Source organism: Larus michahellis, chromosome 3, assembly GCF_964199755.1.
Source record: "Larus michahellis chromosome 3, bLarMic1.1, whole genome shotgun sequence".
NCBI lineage: Eukaryota > Metazoa > Chordata > Aves > Charadriiformes > Laridae > Larus > Larus michahellis.
Window position 1 is genome coordinate 116,244,425 of NC_133898.1, and position 18,346 is coordinate 116,262,770.

The 18,346-nt window shown below is 38.3% G+C and overlaps 1 protein-coding gene across 5 annotated transcripts in view; it reads left to right on the forward strand.

Annotated features, from left to right (window-relative positions):
• LPIN1 (lipin 1) overlaps positions 1 to 18,346 on the forward strand; it is an 86,908-nt gene that overhangs the window by 59,397 nt on the left and 9,165 nt on the right. For all 5 annotated transcript variants that reach the window (XM_074581873.1, XM_074581875.1, XM_074581876.1 and 2 more), the window contains 9 exons: positions 502 to 689; positions 1,821 to 1,914; positions 3,272 to 3,341; positions 5,248 to 5,340; positions 6,731 to 6,807; positions 8,834 to 8,978; positions 12,196 to 12,344; positions 14,030 to 14,116; positions 17,644 to 17,796. In XM_074581873.1, the coding sequence (XP_074437974.1) occupies positions 502 to 689; positions 1,821 to 1,914; positions 3,272 to 3,341; positions 5,248 to 5,340; positions 6,731 to 6,807; positions 8,834 to 8,978; positions 12,196 to 12,344; positions 14,030 to 14,116; positions 17,644 to 17,796 (1,056 nt within the window). The remainder of the gene's footprint in view (positions 1 to 501; positions 690 to 1,820; positions 1,915 to 3,271; positions 3,342 to 5,247; positions 5,341 to 6,730; positions 6,808 to 8,833; positions 8,979 to 12,195; positions 12,345 to 14,029; positions 14,117 to 17,643; positions 17,797 to 18,346) is intronic.

Consider the following 18,346-nt stretch of genomic DNA (forward strand, 5'->3'; position numbering starts at 1 on the left):
GTAGTGTATTTTTTTATGTATACATGACATATAAATACACAAACATATGCATCCTTTGTTTTGAGTTTAGCTATCAGTTTATATAATTAATATAAATTAAATAATAAACTAATATGTTTATAGTGTTAAACATATGTTAATATGTTTAACTTGTTCCTGTGTGGGAATAGTTCTACTAGTATAAACTCTGTTTATACTAGCATTATTATTCCTACTAAGGTTGTACAGTTTATTGTCTAATTTTTCCCTCTCTCTTGTAAATAAGTGAAGCTATAATTATACATGCCTAGTTTAGGCAAGTAAGCAGAAGCAATCTAATGTTTGAGGATACGTGAGTCCTATACTACTTTGTTTAAATTTTATGGCAAAATCCGGCAAACTTTCTTTCTTTTTTATTTTTTCTTTTTTTTGTAAGTGTGTGTCAGATGTAAACTGTTTGTTGAAGGGGGAGAATTTGGGAATGCATATGTGAAGACTGAATTCCTGATTTTTCTTTTCCAGTGGGGATAACACCCAAAGCAAGAACACGAACGACACGGGGCCGCGGTCTGCCAGCCACTCTCCCCAGTCTGTTGGGAGCTCAGGTGTTGACAGTGGAGTTGAAAGCACCTCGGATGGAATTCGAGATTTGCCCTCCATTGCCATTTCTCTCTGCGGAGGCCTTACTGACAACAAGGAAATAACCAAAGGTACAGAATGACCTTCTGAATTACAGGCACGTGCTGTCAGCCAAGTTTTAGCATCCGAGACCGAGGAAGCAGTGCCCTCCTGTGGCTGCACTCAAGAGTGTGTTGAGAAAATAAATACTGTCCCTAAAATGTTGTTTCCTAGAATTTTTCACACTTAAAATAGTAGTCTTATATAGGACTTATATTTTTAACACACTTCAATCTGCTATATACTATTTTTTTTCCAAAGTATTTTATTGGTATTTTTATTTCCTGATAATACTACGTTTCATGTCACAATAGTGTTAATAGTACTTTTGCCACTTGATACAGTATATAGCTAGGAAACTCCCCGCTGTTGGTATCAGGAGTGAAAAAAAGGGTCTGTGAATGGGGATAATAGGAGGAGGAGTTGGAAACTCTAACCTGAGTTCCTGCTCTACCGCCAGTTTCTTGTGTGACTCTTAGATCATTGTGCTTTAAACTTCCAGCTGCATAGCGTGAAGATAAATGGATTAAGACTGGCAGTTTCTTCAGTTTTGACAATCATATGAGCCTGATGCTACACTGATTGCTGTTCAGAAGCTAGTTATTAAAACATTTCAAATATACTGTGATTTGTTGGAGTTGGATTTGTTATTTGGATCACTTCTGAATTACATAGACTCTTGTGAAAGGAGTTACAAGCAGCGGAAAGATTGTTTATGAGTAAACATTTTCATTTTGCTGGTGGCCTTACAAGTGATAATTAAGTTTCTGGCTATAGATTTACATATATGTTGAGCCCATCGGTTCCTTCTCCTAACCTAACCTAATCAGAGGATCGATGAAAGGCATGACAAAGTACTTCCTTGCCTTGCTTAGAAGCCTGATTTTCCTCCTTCACAGTTCCATCCTTGAGCTTTCACTTAGCTCGTATTTTGAACAGGAAAAACACCCCAGCACCTAACAAAGAAATCCTCAGCATCTCCTGAGACTGAGAGTCTCTGAACATCGTGCTTCCGTATTACTGCTAATCTCATCACGCTAGTAATGAAGGGCTGACCCTGAATGTGAAGCCAATGTGTCTGAGAGATGCTAAGAGGTTTAAGTTGGCCCATCTCTGGCATCTCTAAACGCATACTTTATCTATGTAATTTTTTCCCCCCACAGAAGAATTCTTAGAACATGCAGTAACATATCAGCAGTTTGTGGACAATCCTGCTATCATTGATGACCCTAACCTTGTGGTTAAGATTGGAAATAAGTAAGTATATTTCAGTAAAAGAATATTTTACTGCTGTAACAAAAACACTTCTGTGGCACTTCAGTGCATTGGATCAGTTTCACCATAGTTGAAAAAATAGATTTTGAATATTTATAGCTTAGATTCATCCAGAAAGAGTCAGCCATCTAGTGAATTCAGGCTCTTCTAGTTACCTTTCCTCCTTTAAATTTAGAGTAAAGAGCAGTTTCAGATGACCTGTTACAGCTAACTGACACAATTTGAATTTCAAGAAGCTAGTATTAAATGCTGATAGTGTTCACACTCAATTGGCAGACTAAAAATGAAATAGGATATGAACTTGCTAAGGCTTGCCCTGAGCCAATTTGAATAATTAATATTTATAGGGATATGGCAGTCTGCTCGCAAGCACTCTGCACCCAGCAGTTTGTCTGTATATACTGAATATTTTGCTAATAGGCCTCTATGGAGGCATGGCTTTTCAAGACTTGTTAAACTTCACCCACCAAGTGTGAGACTTCCATTTCTGTAAGGCTAAGGCACTATTTCATATTTTTGTATTGCTGGCAGCTTTTTGGAGGGTGTTTTAACTCGAGAGCTCCTTGCACCTGGCACACAACATTACAGAGTAAAGGAGGGATCACGGCCTTGTACTGCCCTTAGAGGTTGGTTACCTTTAGTCATAGACATCGCTCATCCAAATCTGACGTGCCTGGTGCCATGTGATAGTTCGTGTTGTGTATGTTACCACCTCATACCTGACCCTCTCTGTGGTCTGAGGTGAGTCACTTACTGCTTCCCTGCGGTAGTTCTCTGAATTTGATGGTAATGTTTACCTGCCTACTGATACGTTGGGAAGAGAGAGGAGTACTTAGTGAGGATCTTACTGTCATGTTCTCTGGATGTTGTGTGAGCTTTTGCTTCCCTAGGCACATGGATGGTAATACTGTGTTTGTCTACTATCTGTAACAAGAGTCGACCCATGTTCAGCACGTAGTAGCAAAAGCTTGACATCCTACAGACCACGGCCCCTAACTTTTATGTAGTTCCTTGATGGAAAAAACAGTGAAAACAGCTTGTAAAAAATGTATCTCACGCTATGATAATGAGGCATAGTAAGGACATGAGGAAGGTACCACAAATACCCTTTCTGCTTAAGGACCTAGCTTTTGTTGTGTATTTTGAAAAGTATATACTGTAAATACCTGTGAACGTACTGTGGAGCAAGGTGGGTTTGCTATTACTGGTACAGGCCAGAGTTTGACCTGTGCAAAAGGCGCTTCATGGCTTTAACTTGCCAGATGATAAATACTAGGTGGATTGTGAATTGGAACCTTGGGATTACAAAATGCTGTAATTGTCTCTCTTGCATGCCCAGGTACTACAACTGGACGACAGCTGGTCCCCTTCTGCTGGCAATGCAGGCTTTCCAGAAACCTTTGCCAAAGGTGAGATTGAACATCAAGGTTGGTCAGAGCAGGAGTTATGACATTCTGCCACTTATTAAGGCAGAGAAGAGAGTTGTTGTACAAAAGAATCTGCACATCAGTAATACCTATCCACACGTAACTGTCTAGCTTATGCTAAGGGCTAAATAAGCAGGACTAAATCTGGTCTGTGAATTGTGTTTATTTGCTAGACTAAGGTCATTAAAAATACTTTGAAAGAGGAAAATTTCCTGTTTTCCTGCATTACTATGAATCGGAAACATAAATTATAGTGACCCATGTTAGTGTTTGCTGTAGCTGAATACTTGGTGACTGCTTTCTATTTTATCTGTATACAGCGTATATTATAAAATAAAAATAGAGGCCAGGAACTTTAACTTCAGGGAATAAGCTTTAACTGCTAGATGAAGAAGGCCTGTAGGTTGCTAGTTTTCTGTTTCTCTGTTGGTTGTTCATAACCAACTTGGGTAAGTAGCGGCAGATAGCTATGACTATGTTGGAATGGTCTGTATGATTGGGAAGGTTTACTTGGCTGAACTGTACTTCTGAAATTAAAATTACTCATTTATGCTACTAGTCATCCTACTGGTTTTCTTAATGACTTGTTAATTAGAGTTTTGATTTGCTGTAATAATGGAACTGAGGAATTGAAATACTAAGATGCTTTATGAAAAAAGGCCTTACGAAGTGATTGAAAATGGAGTTTTTTCAAAAAAAACCCGTTCATGTTCTGCAAAATACACTTAAATACATGTCTAACTGCATGCATGTGAATTATCTCACTAGAAATCAATAGGATGTCTACTTGAAGTTGTCCATATGTTTGAGAACTCCCTTAAATTGTAGCCATTGTTCTCAACAGTTGCATTTCATTCTCAGTAGCTCCATCTGCTCCTTGTTTTTCTTATTTTTGTTTAAAAAGTTCTCAACTTCTTCGCTCAACTTTATTGCTCTGTCATTTCTTTCTTTTCTCATATACTTTAAATAATATAGTGAAGAGAACCTATGCAAACACTGCAAAAAAGGGATGCATTGTCCCGCACATTAGCTGAACTCAACCCTTCAACCCTCAGTTTTAATTGCTAAGAGTTCTTGGAATCTTTATTTTTTATTTTTTAATAAAAAATTGCTAATTAATGTCACAGTTTTACTTTAATGACTTATTCTAGGGCATACCAAACACTATGGCCACCTTTACTGTAACATTTTTCCCCTTTTATCTTTTGCTTGCTCTCTAAGTGAAAGAATTCAGCTCTCCTTGTCACAGTGCATAAGGCTCCTGTCATTATGGGCGTTGAAAGAAACTTTTCTCTACCAAGCTCTAGTATATACAACCAATGAAAAATAGCCAGGGTTTAAAAAAAACAGTTGTAACATTGTCAGTCAAATTCATAGCATCACACTAAACTCATAAAAGCTAGTAACTTCTTTGATTTTTTTTTTCCAATCTGGTGATTAAATATGAATGTTGTAGTTATTTTTAAATGAGAATAACTATCTTGCATGGGGGTTTGTTACTGTTTTGCATGAGAGCTCCTTCAGAAAGTGATATCCTTTTTTTTTTTAACATGATTTTCAGTAAATAACTTCAGCTTAAAAACAGTAGGTTCTCCATTCTAGACATTATACTAACACCTGTTTATGCTTTTTTTTTTCTTCTTTGATTTTATCTGTTTTTCATTTTCCTTTTAAAAATACCATAAGTATTCATGTTTAAGTTACTTCAGAGCAGCTCTGGATACCATTAGATTTTGCTTTAATAGAATTTATGGTCCACAGACAGTATGTTTACTTTTATTCTACTTATTATAAGTTAAAATTGTGTGTTTGGCACTTTCTTTCATTTACATATATCAGGTTGTCCTTTGTGTTGGGTTTTTTTTATGTTACCATCCATTTATCACAGGCTACTGTGGAATCTATAATGAGGGACAAGATGCCCAAAAAAGGTGGAAGGTGGTGGTTTTCATGGCGAGGGAGGAACAGCACTATTAAAGAGGTAAGTTTAAGAAGCAAGTGAAGTTTCCCTCTGGTTGCAGTGGGAAGGCTGGATACCTCCATGTTCATCCCTCAGAACTTTGCTTCTGAGAGTAGCTCAATGTTCAGTTTGACTGAGGATATACACATTAAGATGTTTAAACGGTGTCTGAAGTTTGATTTCTTCTGACTTCAGAAGGCTTTGGATCAGACCCTACCTGAAATATTTGCCTGCAGTGTTTTGGTTCTGCATTTATTTTCGTTACACAAATGTGAGGCAGTATTATCTAATGGATTAAATCTGTGTTTGGGAACTTAAAATCAAAGAGCTGTGCCACTAATTTAATATTTTCTTCTAGATTTCTGCAGCTTTCTTTTGATAGTTGAAGAACAGACATATTTATGAGTAGTGTGAGCTGTAAAATTCAGCAAAACCTAAGATGGAAAATTGACTATATATTAGTCTTTAAAGTCTTTCTGAATTTTGTTTCTGAGCATTAAAAGTTTGTGGTAACAGTCTTAAAGCCATGGATGAACATTAAAGAACAATGAAAAAAGCAAAAACTTTATATGAAATATTGATCTCCTGTCTAGACATATTTAATCTTTAAAGTTGGCTAATAAAACCTCTTCATTTTAATTTATACTATTGAAGCATTAGTACTTGAGGGGAGAAAATTACTTCTAATACATTTTTATGGTTGTGCCTCAGTCAATGAACTTTTTTAGCCTAGCATGAAATAACCATTATACTGATCTGTGGGTATGAGCTTCAGAGCACGAGACTTTAGTTTTCACAGTTTTGTTGCAGTTTTTTAGAATTTCTCTCTGAGTGGACGTATTGGTTATCTCTTGAGCTGCGGCAGCTATAAATAAATAGGGGGAGGTGTTATCGTTTGTGTGTTTGAAAATGATTCACTGTTTAAAAATCTTGTGGGATTAAATTAATAGAGTTTAGCATCTACTCAAGGTAAAAGCAGTTTGGAAAATTTTATTGGATTAAGAATTTTAACGATTCTTTGAAAGGTAGTTGTATTTTTTTTTTTTCCTTTTCACCTCTTTGCTTTTTCAAGTGAAATCTAGCTATCTGAGATGCATGAACTGTGAAGTTATGGGATTGATCCCAGAACTTCAACAGTGCTAGATCTGAAATCTGATATTTCTGTACTTCTTCCATCTTAATTCTTGTTCCGAGTTTTATATTTGCAATTTTTAATTCTTTGTGCAGCCTTTGTTCTTTAAGAAAACTGTGAAGTTTTGTTTTGCTTTGTCTACAAACAAAGGAAACAAAGATGCAGTTGATTTTTACCAAGTCTGTACAAGACAGAATTCTGTTTTCTAATATTTTCCTAAAAACATTTCCTGTCTGCCCCACAGGAGATGCATGGCTTCTCATACTTGTATTTTTGCAGGAAACAAAGCCAGAGCAAGGCATGAGTGGGAGTGGACTTATAGGAGAAGACTCTTCACAGATGAGCATGGCAAACAGGTACCCCCAAAATTATCTGTACCTGAAATGAGCAGGAGTCACCATTTAAAAATGAAAGCAAGCCACCTCTTATAATTCAATAAAGAAATACCGTGTCAGTGAAATCTGTTTAATTTGTTATCCGTTGCACCAAATAAGTGCAGGTAGGAAGGCTCTACCCATGGCAGGGTTGCAGGCCTTGCGAGCGCATTCTGACATTTCTGTGGTTTGGCTGCAGCTCCGTGTTACCCATTCCAGCTCCGTGAAAACAAACAATAACTGGAGCAGTTCTCTGAAGCTATATGTATTTCTCAAGAGTTTTCAAAGGAACGTCATAGATGATACCATGCTGTTGTTAGATCCCAGTTGCTAAAATTTATGATTTACTTACATTTATGGCCTGACAACTTAATTTGTTCCTGTGTATTTTGGGAAGTTCAAGGGCCTAAGACTGTTCATAGGTTTTTTTCACAGGCAATAGTCATGGTTTTCTCTTACTCTTTTTTCAAGGATTGTAGAAGTCTCTTCCTTCTCGTGCTCCAAACTAATTGTACTGTATGGCCAGAATCTCTCCTTCAGGAGGGTTCCGTAAGATGAGATGTAACTTGCCTTGGAGGCTTTAGAGGGATGAGTTAGCCAGGGATAGCTCTCCTACCTTGCCCCTTTTCTGTACATACAGGTCTTACTGTAAGGACAGCCTGGCTGTGTGCTGTTTGCACTTAGAGCTGAAAAGGGCCAGATTTAAATATGCTTTATGCTCATTAAGTTAAGTTCAAGGATCATCTTTATGAAACAAAAAGGCATTAGCTGTCATTCTTTCTGAAGGTCAACAGTTGCAGTCCAGATGAATGTGCTGGAAGGAGGATTCCTCATTCTGTAGGAGACTAGATGTTATCTCAGTTGCCCCTCTGAGTTTGTGACAGCCACAGACTAAATCGGAAAGGCTGATTTTCCTTTTAAGGATGACAAGTGACATTTAGATCTGTTTCTTTTTACATGGCTGTTTAGAGATAAGCCTTAAAGTGGGATTAAGACTTCAAGCAGACTAGATTCTGTAATTGGTGTTCTTTGTTTAAATTTTAACTGACCTTAGAAATCTGTCATTAGGAGTTTATTGCTCTCAAGCAAAATGGGACAAGTGGGATGTTGAGTAGAGCTTTTGAGAGCCAGTGTTACAAAGGATAAGACAGGTTTTTAAATGTTGCTAGGCATAACATGCAGTACCTTGATATTGGGTCAAGACTTCCTAACATCAAACAACATCTAGGTGTGATCGAAATAAGAGGCAAAATGTTGATTGTTTTAAAGATGAGATTTCTAGGATCTGAAAGGATATTTTACCTTCCGCCTAAGGTGATAGATTTCTTTACTGTAGGAAAACTTATTTTCTGAAGAAAGATACCCTTACAAAAATTCTGAAAAAGTGGTTGTAACAGGAAAAAACCCAAAACTATACTGATGTGTATTTAAAAAGGATTGTGTAAAGCAGCTCAGGTTTTATGACTTATCATCATATCCTGAATGGAGTAATCCTGCAAATTCTGGCAAAGAATACTCCAATGATCTAAAGTTGCTCATTGGAAGAGAAGGAGGAGTTATTTTCTATAACAAAATTTCCATGATGTGGACTTTTTTTAATTATTATTAATTGTTAATTCTTTGGAGGAAGAGAGAAGGGGTGGAAGCCAGAATAACAAACGCCTCTTTATTCTGGGAACTGAGGAATTTTTGTAGCTACAGTATGTAATGGGCATTACTTTTTTTTACCAGTTTGAGATTTTTGAGTCAATATGGCTGAAAACTATCTTATAGACACGTGAATGACTAGAACAATCCAAGTATGAATAGTGGGGAACACGCGTGAATGAAAATTTGGCACTTCATTGATATATTTAAAGCCATGATGTGAATGACCTCCTGTGAGACAGTACTTACGAACAAAGAATCAATGACTTATTTGGTGACTCACAGTTAATGCATTTTTAATGGATACTGAGATGCATTTACTGACATGATAACATCATTTTCTCTGTGTGCAATGTTCCAGAATAAAAGATGAATCTTCTTCAAGCGATGAAGACCCCAGAGCTGCCAAACAAAACCTCGGGTCATTACAAACCAACTCAAGTCATCTCTCATTATTGTCTGGAATCAGTTACAAAAAAACACTTCGACTCACTTCTGACCAGCTTGTGAGTTAATTTTACCTCCTTGTCCTGAAATGTCATTTCTATAATGCAACATGAACAATACTGTTATTCAGGCTTGCAAAGCTTAATTAGCTCTTACGTCTTGCATTTAATTCTCTCTCTTGTTATATTGAAAAAAAGAAAAATCTTTTCCCTTCTCTTTTCAGTATTAAGCATGAATGTTGTACCTTGCAGCAAGTGCTGGGGTTCAGAGATTGGGAGACATGGGATCCCATTTAGAAAAATATCAAAATTAAATTCCAAAGTATGTATTTGTTACCTGAATAAGTGTACTGGAACCACATCCTTTTTTATTATGTATAAAGTGTATATGTTAACCCACAGGCCTCTCTTTTTTTCTTTTTTCCTCCTCTCCTTTCCTTTCCCCTCATTCATAGGCAGACAGTCACATTTTATATAAATACAATTTTCTGTTAGTAACTTCTGAAAGACCTGCTTGTGAATTTACTATGAGGTCAGGCTGTTAATTTCTCTGGAGCCAATTCTCTTCCTCTGTGACAGAGGTGTTTTGACTAATGTTGACAAAACTGTTACAGTTTTGTGTTCTACGCTTTCCAATTTGATCTGGAAAAATGGTCTGCTTCAGGGAAATACTCTTTGTCGTCTTATCTACAGCCAATTAATTTTCTGAAGGAAACCCACACAAGGCGTACAGCATTAAACAGCCCATCACTCACTGCCTGAATAGTTTGTAAGAAATGTAGAATTTTTCCCAAGAGACATATAGGATGTGTTGGTAATTTTCTATAACAAACAGAAAGCAAGGGTTACACAAATATATTGATACTTTTCAGATACCTTGCAGAAATTAGCTGAAGCTAAAGCTACTTTTAGATTGGTTTCTGGATTCAACAGTGAGCGAGACTCATCAGTTGCCCATCAGTTGTTCTGCATTCTCACCTCCTTTTCACTTTTTAACTCACTGAACAATTGCAGGGAAATATAAATGAGGCAATTAAAGTATTAAACTCCTGCAGTTTTTGTGAAAACAAATGATTAGGTCCACAAATAGAATTGAATTATAGAATACCAGGTTGGATGGGACTTCAAGGATCATCTGGTCCAACCTTCCTTGGGAAAAGTACAGTCTAGACAAGATGGCCAGCTGAATCTTAAGTGTCCAATGTTGCGGAATCCACCACTTCCCTGGGGAAATTATTCCAGTGGCTGTTTGTTCTCATTATGAAAAATTTTCCTCTTGGGTCCAGTTGGAATCTCCCCAGGAGTCACTTGTACCCATTACCCCTCATCTTTTCCATTTGACTCCTGAAAAGGGAGTCTCCATCTTCTTTGTAGCCACCCTTTAAATACTGGAATATAGTGATAATGTCTCCCCTAAGCCTTCTTTTCTCAAGGCTGAACCAACCCAGTTCCCTCAGTCTGTCCTTATATGGCAGGCTTCCCAGTCCTTTGATCATCTTGGTGGCCATTCTCTGGACCCTCTCCAGCCTGTCCAAATCTTTTTTGCATAGTGGGGACCAAAACTGAACACAGTATTCCAGGTGGGGCCTGACAAGTGCCGAGTAGAGTGGGATAATGACTTCTTTATCTCTGCTGGTGATGCCCTTGCTGATGCAGCCCAGCATCCTGTTGGCTGCCTTTGCCACAGCAGCACACTGTTCACTCATACTGAGCTTGTTGTCCACCAGGACGCTCAGGTCCCCTTCCACAGAGCTGCTTCCCAGCCAGGTAGATCCCAGCCTGTGCTGCACTCCTGGATTTTCCCAGGTGCAAGACCTTACACTTGTCCTTTTTGAACTTCATAAGGTTCTTGTTAGCCCACTTGTCCCGCCTATCTAGGTTTTCCTGCAAGGTGGCTCTCCCTGCCAAAGTGTCCATTTCCCCACTCAGTTTGGTATCATCAGCAAACTTCACCAGGGTACACTTGATCCCATCACCCGGATCACTTATGAAGATACTAAACAGCATTGGGCCAAGTATTGATCCCTGGGGCACCCCACTTGTGACAGGTTGCCAGTTTGAAAAGTAGCTAATTGCCACCACCCTCTGGGTGCAGCCTGTCAGCCAGTTCCCCGCCCACTGCAGAGTCCACTTGTCTAGACCATAATGCATCAGTTTCTCCTGGAGGAGGCTGTGGGGAACTGTGTCAGAAACCTTGGAGAAATTCAGGTAGACAATGTCCACCACTCACCCCTCATCAAATAAGCATGTTACTTTGTTATAGAAGGCGATCAGATTTGTCAAGCAAGATTTACCCTTGGTGAATCCATGCTGGCTTTTCCCAGTCACATGCTCCATTTGACTTGTGGTAGCCCCCAGGAAGATTCATTCCATAACTTTCCCAGGGACTGAAGACAGACTGATGGGCCTATAATTTCCTGGATCCTTCTTTAAGCCCTTCTTGTAGATGGAGGTGACATCAGCCTTCTTCCAGTCTTCTGGGATGTCCCCCAATCTCCATGACTTCCCAAAGATTATAGAGAGAGGCATTGCATGATGTCAGCCATCTCTCTTAGCACCCTTGGGTGGATATTTTCAGGGCCCATCAATTTGTAGGGCTTAAGCTCCTGGAATAGTTCACTTACCAACTCTTCCTTTGCTGATGGTGGGTCTGTGTTTGCATCAACCTGGACTGTTGTTCCCAAGGCTTAGGGCCCAACAGTGCTGGTAAAGACAGTAGTCTCTTGACCAGCGTGTTGGTAAGTGACACAGGAGACAGTGGGATGGAAAGGCAGGGAAGTGGGAGAGCTGAGGAAACTTGGTGGAGACTGAAGGGTAATAGGACATATGGTATAAGAGGTGGGTTATTATAGGAAGGAGATGTAATACCATAGAACACAAATCCCCATATAAACACTCTTGATTAGAATTCATGGAACTCCTCATTACCTACATTCCTCTCTGCATGTGTATCTATATCTCAGAATGGAAACCCCCCATAGATAGTCCCTATTCCGTAATTTGTTATTGTTTATGTGAACTTTTGGAGATTTTTTTTTTTAATATCCCTGACTGTGAAACAGAATTTTTTTTGTTTGTTGTTTTTGTTGTGCTCTATAAATCAATGCCTAACATACAGCACAGAGGGCAAAGCTCTGCTATCCTTATTTAGACAATAGCTCTGCTGAAAGCAATGATTCAGTGTGACCGAGGCAATGATCATCTGTGGCTTTGTGTTTGCACTGTGTCCATTTCATGCGCTCAGTTTGTTGATTATCTCGCTGATAATGTCTTGCAGAAAAGCTTAAAGCTCAAGAATGGCCCCAATGATGTGACCTTTAGTGTTACAACGCAGTATCAAGGCACTTGCCGCTGTGAAGGCACCATTTACCTATGGAATTGGGATGATAAAGTTGTTATTTCTGACATTGATGGAACAATCACACGGTGAGTTCATGAACAGGGAGAGGCTTTTTCTGCAAGGACAAGTTGTCCTTGGGACTAAAGGAAAAAGTAATTAACAGGAAATTTTGAGTCACAGAATCATCTTCTAGTGGTTTTTTTTGGGAGGGGGCTTGGCAATTTTCTTATATTTGGCTTTCAAACAATGCAAGAATCATTAAAAAATTAAAAATTCAGCTAAAGGCACATGCTATATTTGCCCATTATTTGTCACCTATTGGTGTTTTTTGATAGTATTTACAGTAGTATTGGAGGACCTTCTGCAAAATCATAACCTTTTTGCTGCATCACTCTTATGAAGTGCACTGGCTACATTAAAAAGAAAAAACACATGAATTCTGTTTTAAAAGGCATTACTGGGGCATTCCAGTGAAAGACATTATTATTTAGAAGACAAGACTCTGAAATCAATGTCAGAATTAGAATTTGATGAAAAGTTTCAGATTAGTACTTTGAGTAAACCCCACAATTTTGGAGTGACCAAAACGATTTGCTCACTGATTTTTTTTTTTTTTTTATTATTTTATTTTTTATTTAACAGTGGGGAAAACAATTGTGGGTGGAACAAGGAAACGCATAATAAAAATACAGGCATTTTATTTTGACCTTTTAAAAGGAAATATTTAGATTTGTTTCAAAATCAATTTCTTTCAAAATCAAACTTGGCTATATCTAATTAGGAAAAAGAACAAAGGAGAAATAATTTCCAAGAGCAATCTGGGGTGAATTAAAATACTTAAACTGAAACTCTTTTCTTCCTTGTGATTTATTCATTGTAGAGCAATTTTTTTTTGATGCCAACATAAATTAATATTTCCCCCCTTTTGTTTTCTTAAGCTTCTATAAAGTGAATGGGATCTACTCCTCTCTACTGTTGAGCTGACCAGAGAGTTACTGAAGCACTTCACCTTATAATTATAATCACCTTATATAATAACCTTATAATTTGCAAATCCATCCTAAGCCACTGCTCAGTGTTTTCTCTCTAAGATGCAAGATATTCAGGGTGTGGATTTCTTTCTGTGTATCTGTATAGTTCTTAGTCAAGTGAGGTGCTCATTTGTTTGAATTTCTAGATGTTATTATAGTGTAAACAATTTTATCTTATATAAAGTGGGAAATACATTGAAACCAGTATAACTATTTCATAACACTTTATATGTGAACAACTACTGGCTTTATGTGGAGAAGTTATTTTGAAGTAAGCTAGAATGTCACTTCTTATGCTTGCAATTTCCCATAAATCTCACTTATGGGTAGATTTGGTTTATTTAGAAAACACTTAATGAAAACCTCAAAAAGCATGCTTAGTACTGGCTGGCCTACTACACAGGTCTGATTGATAGCCCGTGTAGATTTTAGATTGATAGATTGATAGCCATAGAGCGTATGCTCTAACTTCCACGTTACCTTATGGGTCACGAGTTTGTCCATGAAGACAAGTCCTGGGGTACAAGAGTAATTAAAATAACATGGCAAAGGATGGGCATGTCAGCCCATCTCAAAAGAAAGGAGAATAAAATCATCCATTCTGATCACAATCAGTACCTTACAGAAAACCTTGTTTTCCTTTGCTGCTAGGCAAATAAGTGGGGTTTGTATTAGCGTCATCTATTATTATACATATTGGCTTTCTTTCAGTTCAGTTATATTGTTTTTCCGTTACTCAGGTCAGATACTTTAGGTCATATTTTGCCGACTCTTGGAAAAGACTGGACGCACCAAGGGATTGCGAAGTTGTACCATAAAGTGAGCCAGTAAGTGTTCAGTAAATCTGTTCATGCATCTGTGGCTTGTGTTTATTCATTTGCACATAAAAATTTAAATTTCTCTAGGCTTCTTTTAACCTATAAGGGTGAGAATTTTATCCATGTCTCATCGCTTCAGTGGTGCTACACAGTGTAAATATCTGCTGTATGATATCCAGAGCAAAACCTGCTTTGTGATGTCAAAAAGCCTGCTACCAATGAGGAGTGATTGATCTGCCAGCCATCCCAAACAGATAGCTACACTTAGTTCCAAAGAATGTAGTAATTTGAATGAGTTGGCCCTCATGGCCAAGAAGGCCAATGGCATCCTGGGGTGCATCAAGAAGAGTGTGGGCAGCAGGTCGAGGGAGGTCATCCTCCCCCTCTACTCTGCCTTGGTGAGGCCGCACTTGCAGTACTGTGTCCAGTTCTAGGCTCCCAGGTTCAAGAAGGACAGGGAACTGCTGGAGAGGGTGCAGCAAAGGGCTACCAAGATGATTAGGGGACTGGAACACCTCTCTTATGAAGAAAGGCTGAGAGACCTGGGTCTTCTTAGTCTGGAAAAAAGATGACTGAGGGGGAACCTTATCAACACTTATCAATACATAAAGGGTGGGTGTCAGGAGGATGGGGCCAGGCTCTTTTCAGTGGTGCCCAGGGACAGGACAAGAGGTAATGGGCACAAACTTGAGCATAGGAAGTTCCGCCTAAACACGAGGAGGAACTTCTTTCCTTTGAGGGTGGCAGAGCCCTGGAACACGCTGCCCAGAGAGGTGGTGGAGTCTCCGTCTCTGGAGACATTCAAAACCCGCCTGGATGCGTTCCTGTGCAACCTGCTGTAGGTGACCCTGCTTTGGCAGGGGGTTGGACTAGATGATCTCTAGAGGTCCCTTCCAACCCTATGATTCTATGAGTTGCACCGTTGCAGCAAGTGGAACTTTTTTGCAAACTGAGAGTTGCAGCAGCATTAATTAATAAGATGCTAATACCCTTTCCTTTCTCTCCTTGTTGAGGAAATTGTGAAATGCATGAAGACTGTTTACCCCAGGGTGGTCGTTGTAGGTGGAATTCTTCTTCCCAATCTTGACTCACCTGTAGTCATGCAGGGATGAAATCTAAAACACATGGAATGAATCCATTTGCGTGGGTTCCCTCTCTTTGCAGTCAGTAGAAAGGGAGTGTAGTGAAACAGCTTAGACTTGAGCTGTTTAAACATTAGGCTTCTAGTCAAGCAAGGTAAATCTTACCCTTAAAGTAGAGCAGGGTGTTTTACTTTGAGTAGAAATGGATCCATTTGGGATACTCACTGCTAATATTGTTGTTGTTTTATTTGTTATATAAATATTGATGAGCTTCGAAGACATTGATGATGATCTTTACTACTGATGATTATGCAATTTATTTTGTTATTTCTGTATATACATATTTGTTTTGTTTTTAATTCTGTTATTAAATTGCAAATTTAGGAAAGATCAGTCGTAAAAGACTCTTGTGTCATTGGTTAATTTTGAGAGTAGTAAATGTCGCTTGAAGTGCAATTTAAAGGCATTGAAAGTCAGTAAGACATATGCTATGAAGAGCCTGAGGAACTGGCTCTTTGCCTGGCAACACCAGTGCGAGCTGCTGTATTATAGCTCAGGAGTTGATTTGCACTTGTGCCTGTTGGTCCACAGTAATAAATACCTTCTGTGCTGCTGTGTGGGTAAGGACAGGGATTCATCATCTTTATTTGTGGCTTGTACACTCTGTGTATTCCATGGAGAAAGACAGGCCTTTTCAAGAAGTAGCTGAACATACCTGAGATCTAATGGTGTTTTGGAAAAACTATTTTTTTCCATTGGGCTACGGTGGATCAGCTGTGCTTTAGGTCAGTGAATGTCATTAACAGAAAGAGTACCCTGGTATGACCTAGAACAATATACTCCAGAAAACTTGTGATATTTCCTCTGATGAATATGAACAGGAGAAGAAAGATTGGACTGACGCATGTGAGGCGGTGTGTGGGAATGCTTCTAGGTGAGCAAAGGCAGCTAGTGCAAGAGCACAGCTGTACTGTTGGTTCCCTGGCTACATTGCAATGTAGTCAAGCCACTAGGTACACTGAAGGCTCTGAGACAGAGAGTGTGGTAAGTTTTGTGATTAGCAATTGAGAGAAAAAAGGAAACGAGGAGAAGAATTAATTGATGTCCGAATGGAATCGGATGAAGTATCTGATGTATTCTGATGTTCTGCATTCGGATTTTAACTTTTACCAAGGGGGTTACTGATTGCTGTCTGTTTGGGTTGATATTTCTGCTTTATGCAGAAAATTAAAATTGGTTTTGTTTTATTACATTAAATTCAGATGTTCTTATATATTCAAATTACCATAAATTTTTGAAGAGCCTGTAGTACACATCACAACGGTCCTCTTAGCTAATCTGATTTTTTTTTTCTGTGTACTAGGGTTATGCTAAGGTTCATTTATTGCGTTTTGTTTTACGCGGATGATGAATTGTAAATTATGGATGATGGAATCTAAATTGTGGCAGAGACACTTGTTTGTGCTTTCATTCTGTATAGCCATACGTGATCACAAAAAAGACAGGACAGCCTGGGAATTCACATGCTGAGCAGTATTTAGTTCTGTGTATAACCTCTGCATTACACTTGGTGAAAATGTTAATTAATTTTTTTAATTACTGTTGTTATTTCTATGCCTGCCAGCATTGTCAATTGTTAGGGCTTTGGTGATCATAAACATAAGAGAAAAAAATAGATTTGAGTCATGTTGTTTTTCAAATTACCAAGTTAATTATGTAAAGGCTAGATATTACAGCAGAACACCATATAAATGTTCAATACTTAGATTTAATGACCATGAGTGCACTGAGTACAGTATTTCTTTATTTTATGAACAAGAATTTCATTATAGGACTTGAAGTAAATTGCTATTAGGTTGAACCAACATCACTGGACTCTGTTCTATCATGAACAGAACCAAGGGTAACCTGTGACTTCTGCCAAAACTTTTATTTCAGTGTCAAGTCAAAGATTACTTCTCATACTGTGTTTTGAAGTTCAGATTTGCTCCGACTTCAAGGAATGTGCTACTTCTGCACATAGACTAGTCTTTTTTTGCACGGGCTCAAGAGGCAGGAGTAAACACTGTTAATACAGCAAAGGCTAATACACCATTTTCTGCTTTATGCCAAGTGTTTTCCCCTCAGCATTAACTGAAATGACATCTACTAAGGAGTATGGTTCCACTATGCAGGGGCAGATAGAAAACCATAAGAAGTCATAAGCCATGAGAAGACCAGAGGTAAACGAGCCCTGTTTAGATGTAAATCACTAACTGCAGTGGAGCTAGATGGATTTTAATTATCCAACGTTCTGGCATAAATGTTTTTATTCCTTTTAAATAAGCCTAGGTTAAAGATAAGTCTGTTCAACCGTCATGGTTATTTTTACAAGAATCAAACCTCCCAAAATTATTAACATCAAAATACCAGCTTTATTTTTACAGTAATTTCTTCTTTTATTTCTGTTCATAGAAATGGATATAAATTTTTGTATTGCTCAGCACGCGCTATTGGAATGGCAGACATGACCAGAGGATACTTGCACTGGGTCAATGAACGAGGAACTGTGCTGCCTCAAGGGCCACTCTTGCTGAGTCCGAGCAGCTTATTCTCAGCTCTTCACAGGTACTGCAATGTCCCTTTTATGCAAAAAGAGACTCGGAGGTTGGTGGAGACTGAATTCTCAGGTTTTTTATGGGAGTACTTGAAATCATTCATAATGTCTTTTTCTTAACGTTTTGGTGCAAAATTTAATTAAGAAGAAATTTTATTAGAGAAAGACCAAAATCCAATAGAAAGTCACATTGCTTAGTTTATCTCTTAGACATGCCTCAATGTGCATCTGTGCACTGTCCTACCTGTTGACTTCATGTGTTCAACATGGTGTGTTAATATTTAGTTATGGGAAAATGTGAACATTTTAATAACACTCTAGTCTTGACTTGTAAGGCGTTCCCATTGGCATAAATATTTTTTTGTGGAAGAATATTACTTTGTGGGTTTTGAAGAAATTCGTGGGAAAATGAAATGAACTTTTAATACTCCTGACTGCACTGTGGTATTCTGCATGGGCAATATTCTTTCTAGGTGTTGAACTGTAGTAAGTGCATAATAATAGCACAGATCTCGAATATCGTACCTTCTTCCTAATTTAGTGAAGCATGTCAAGTGATTA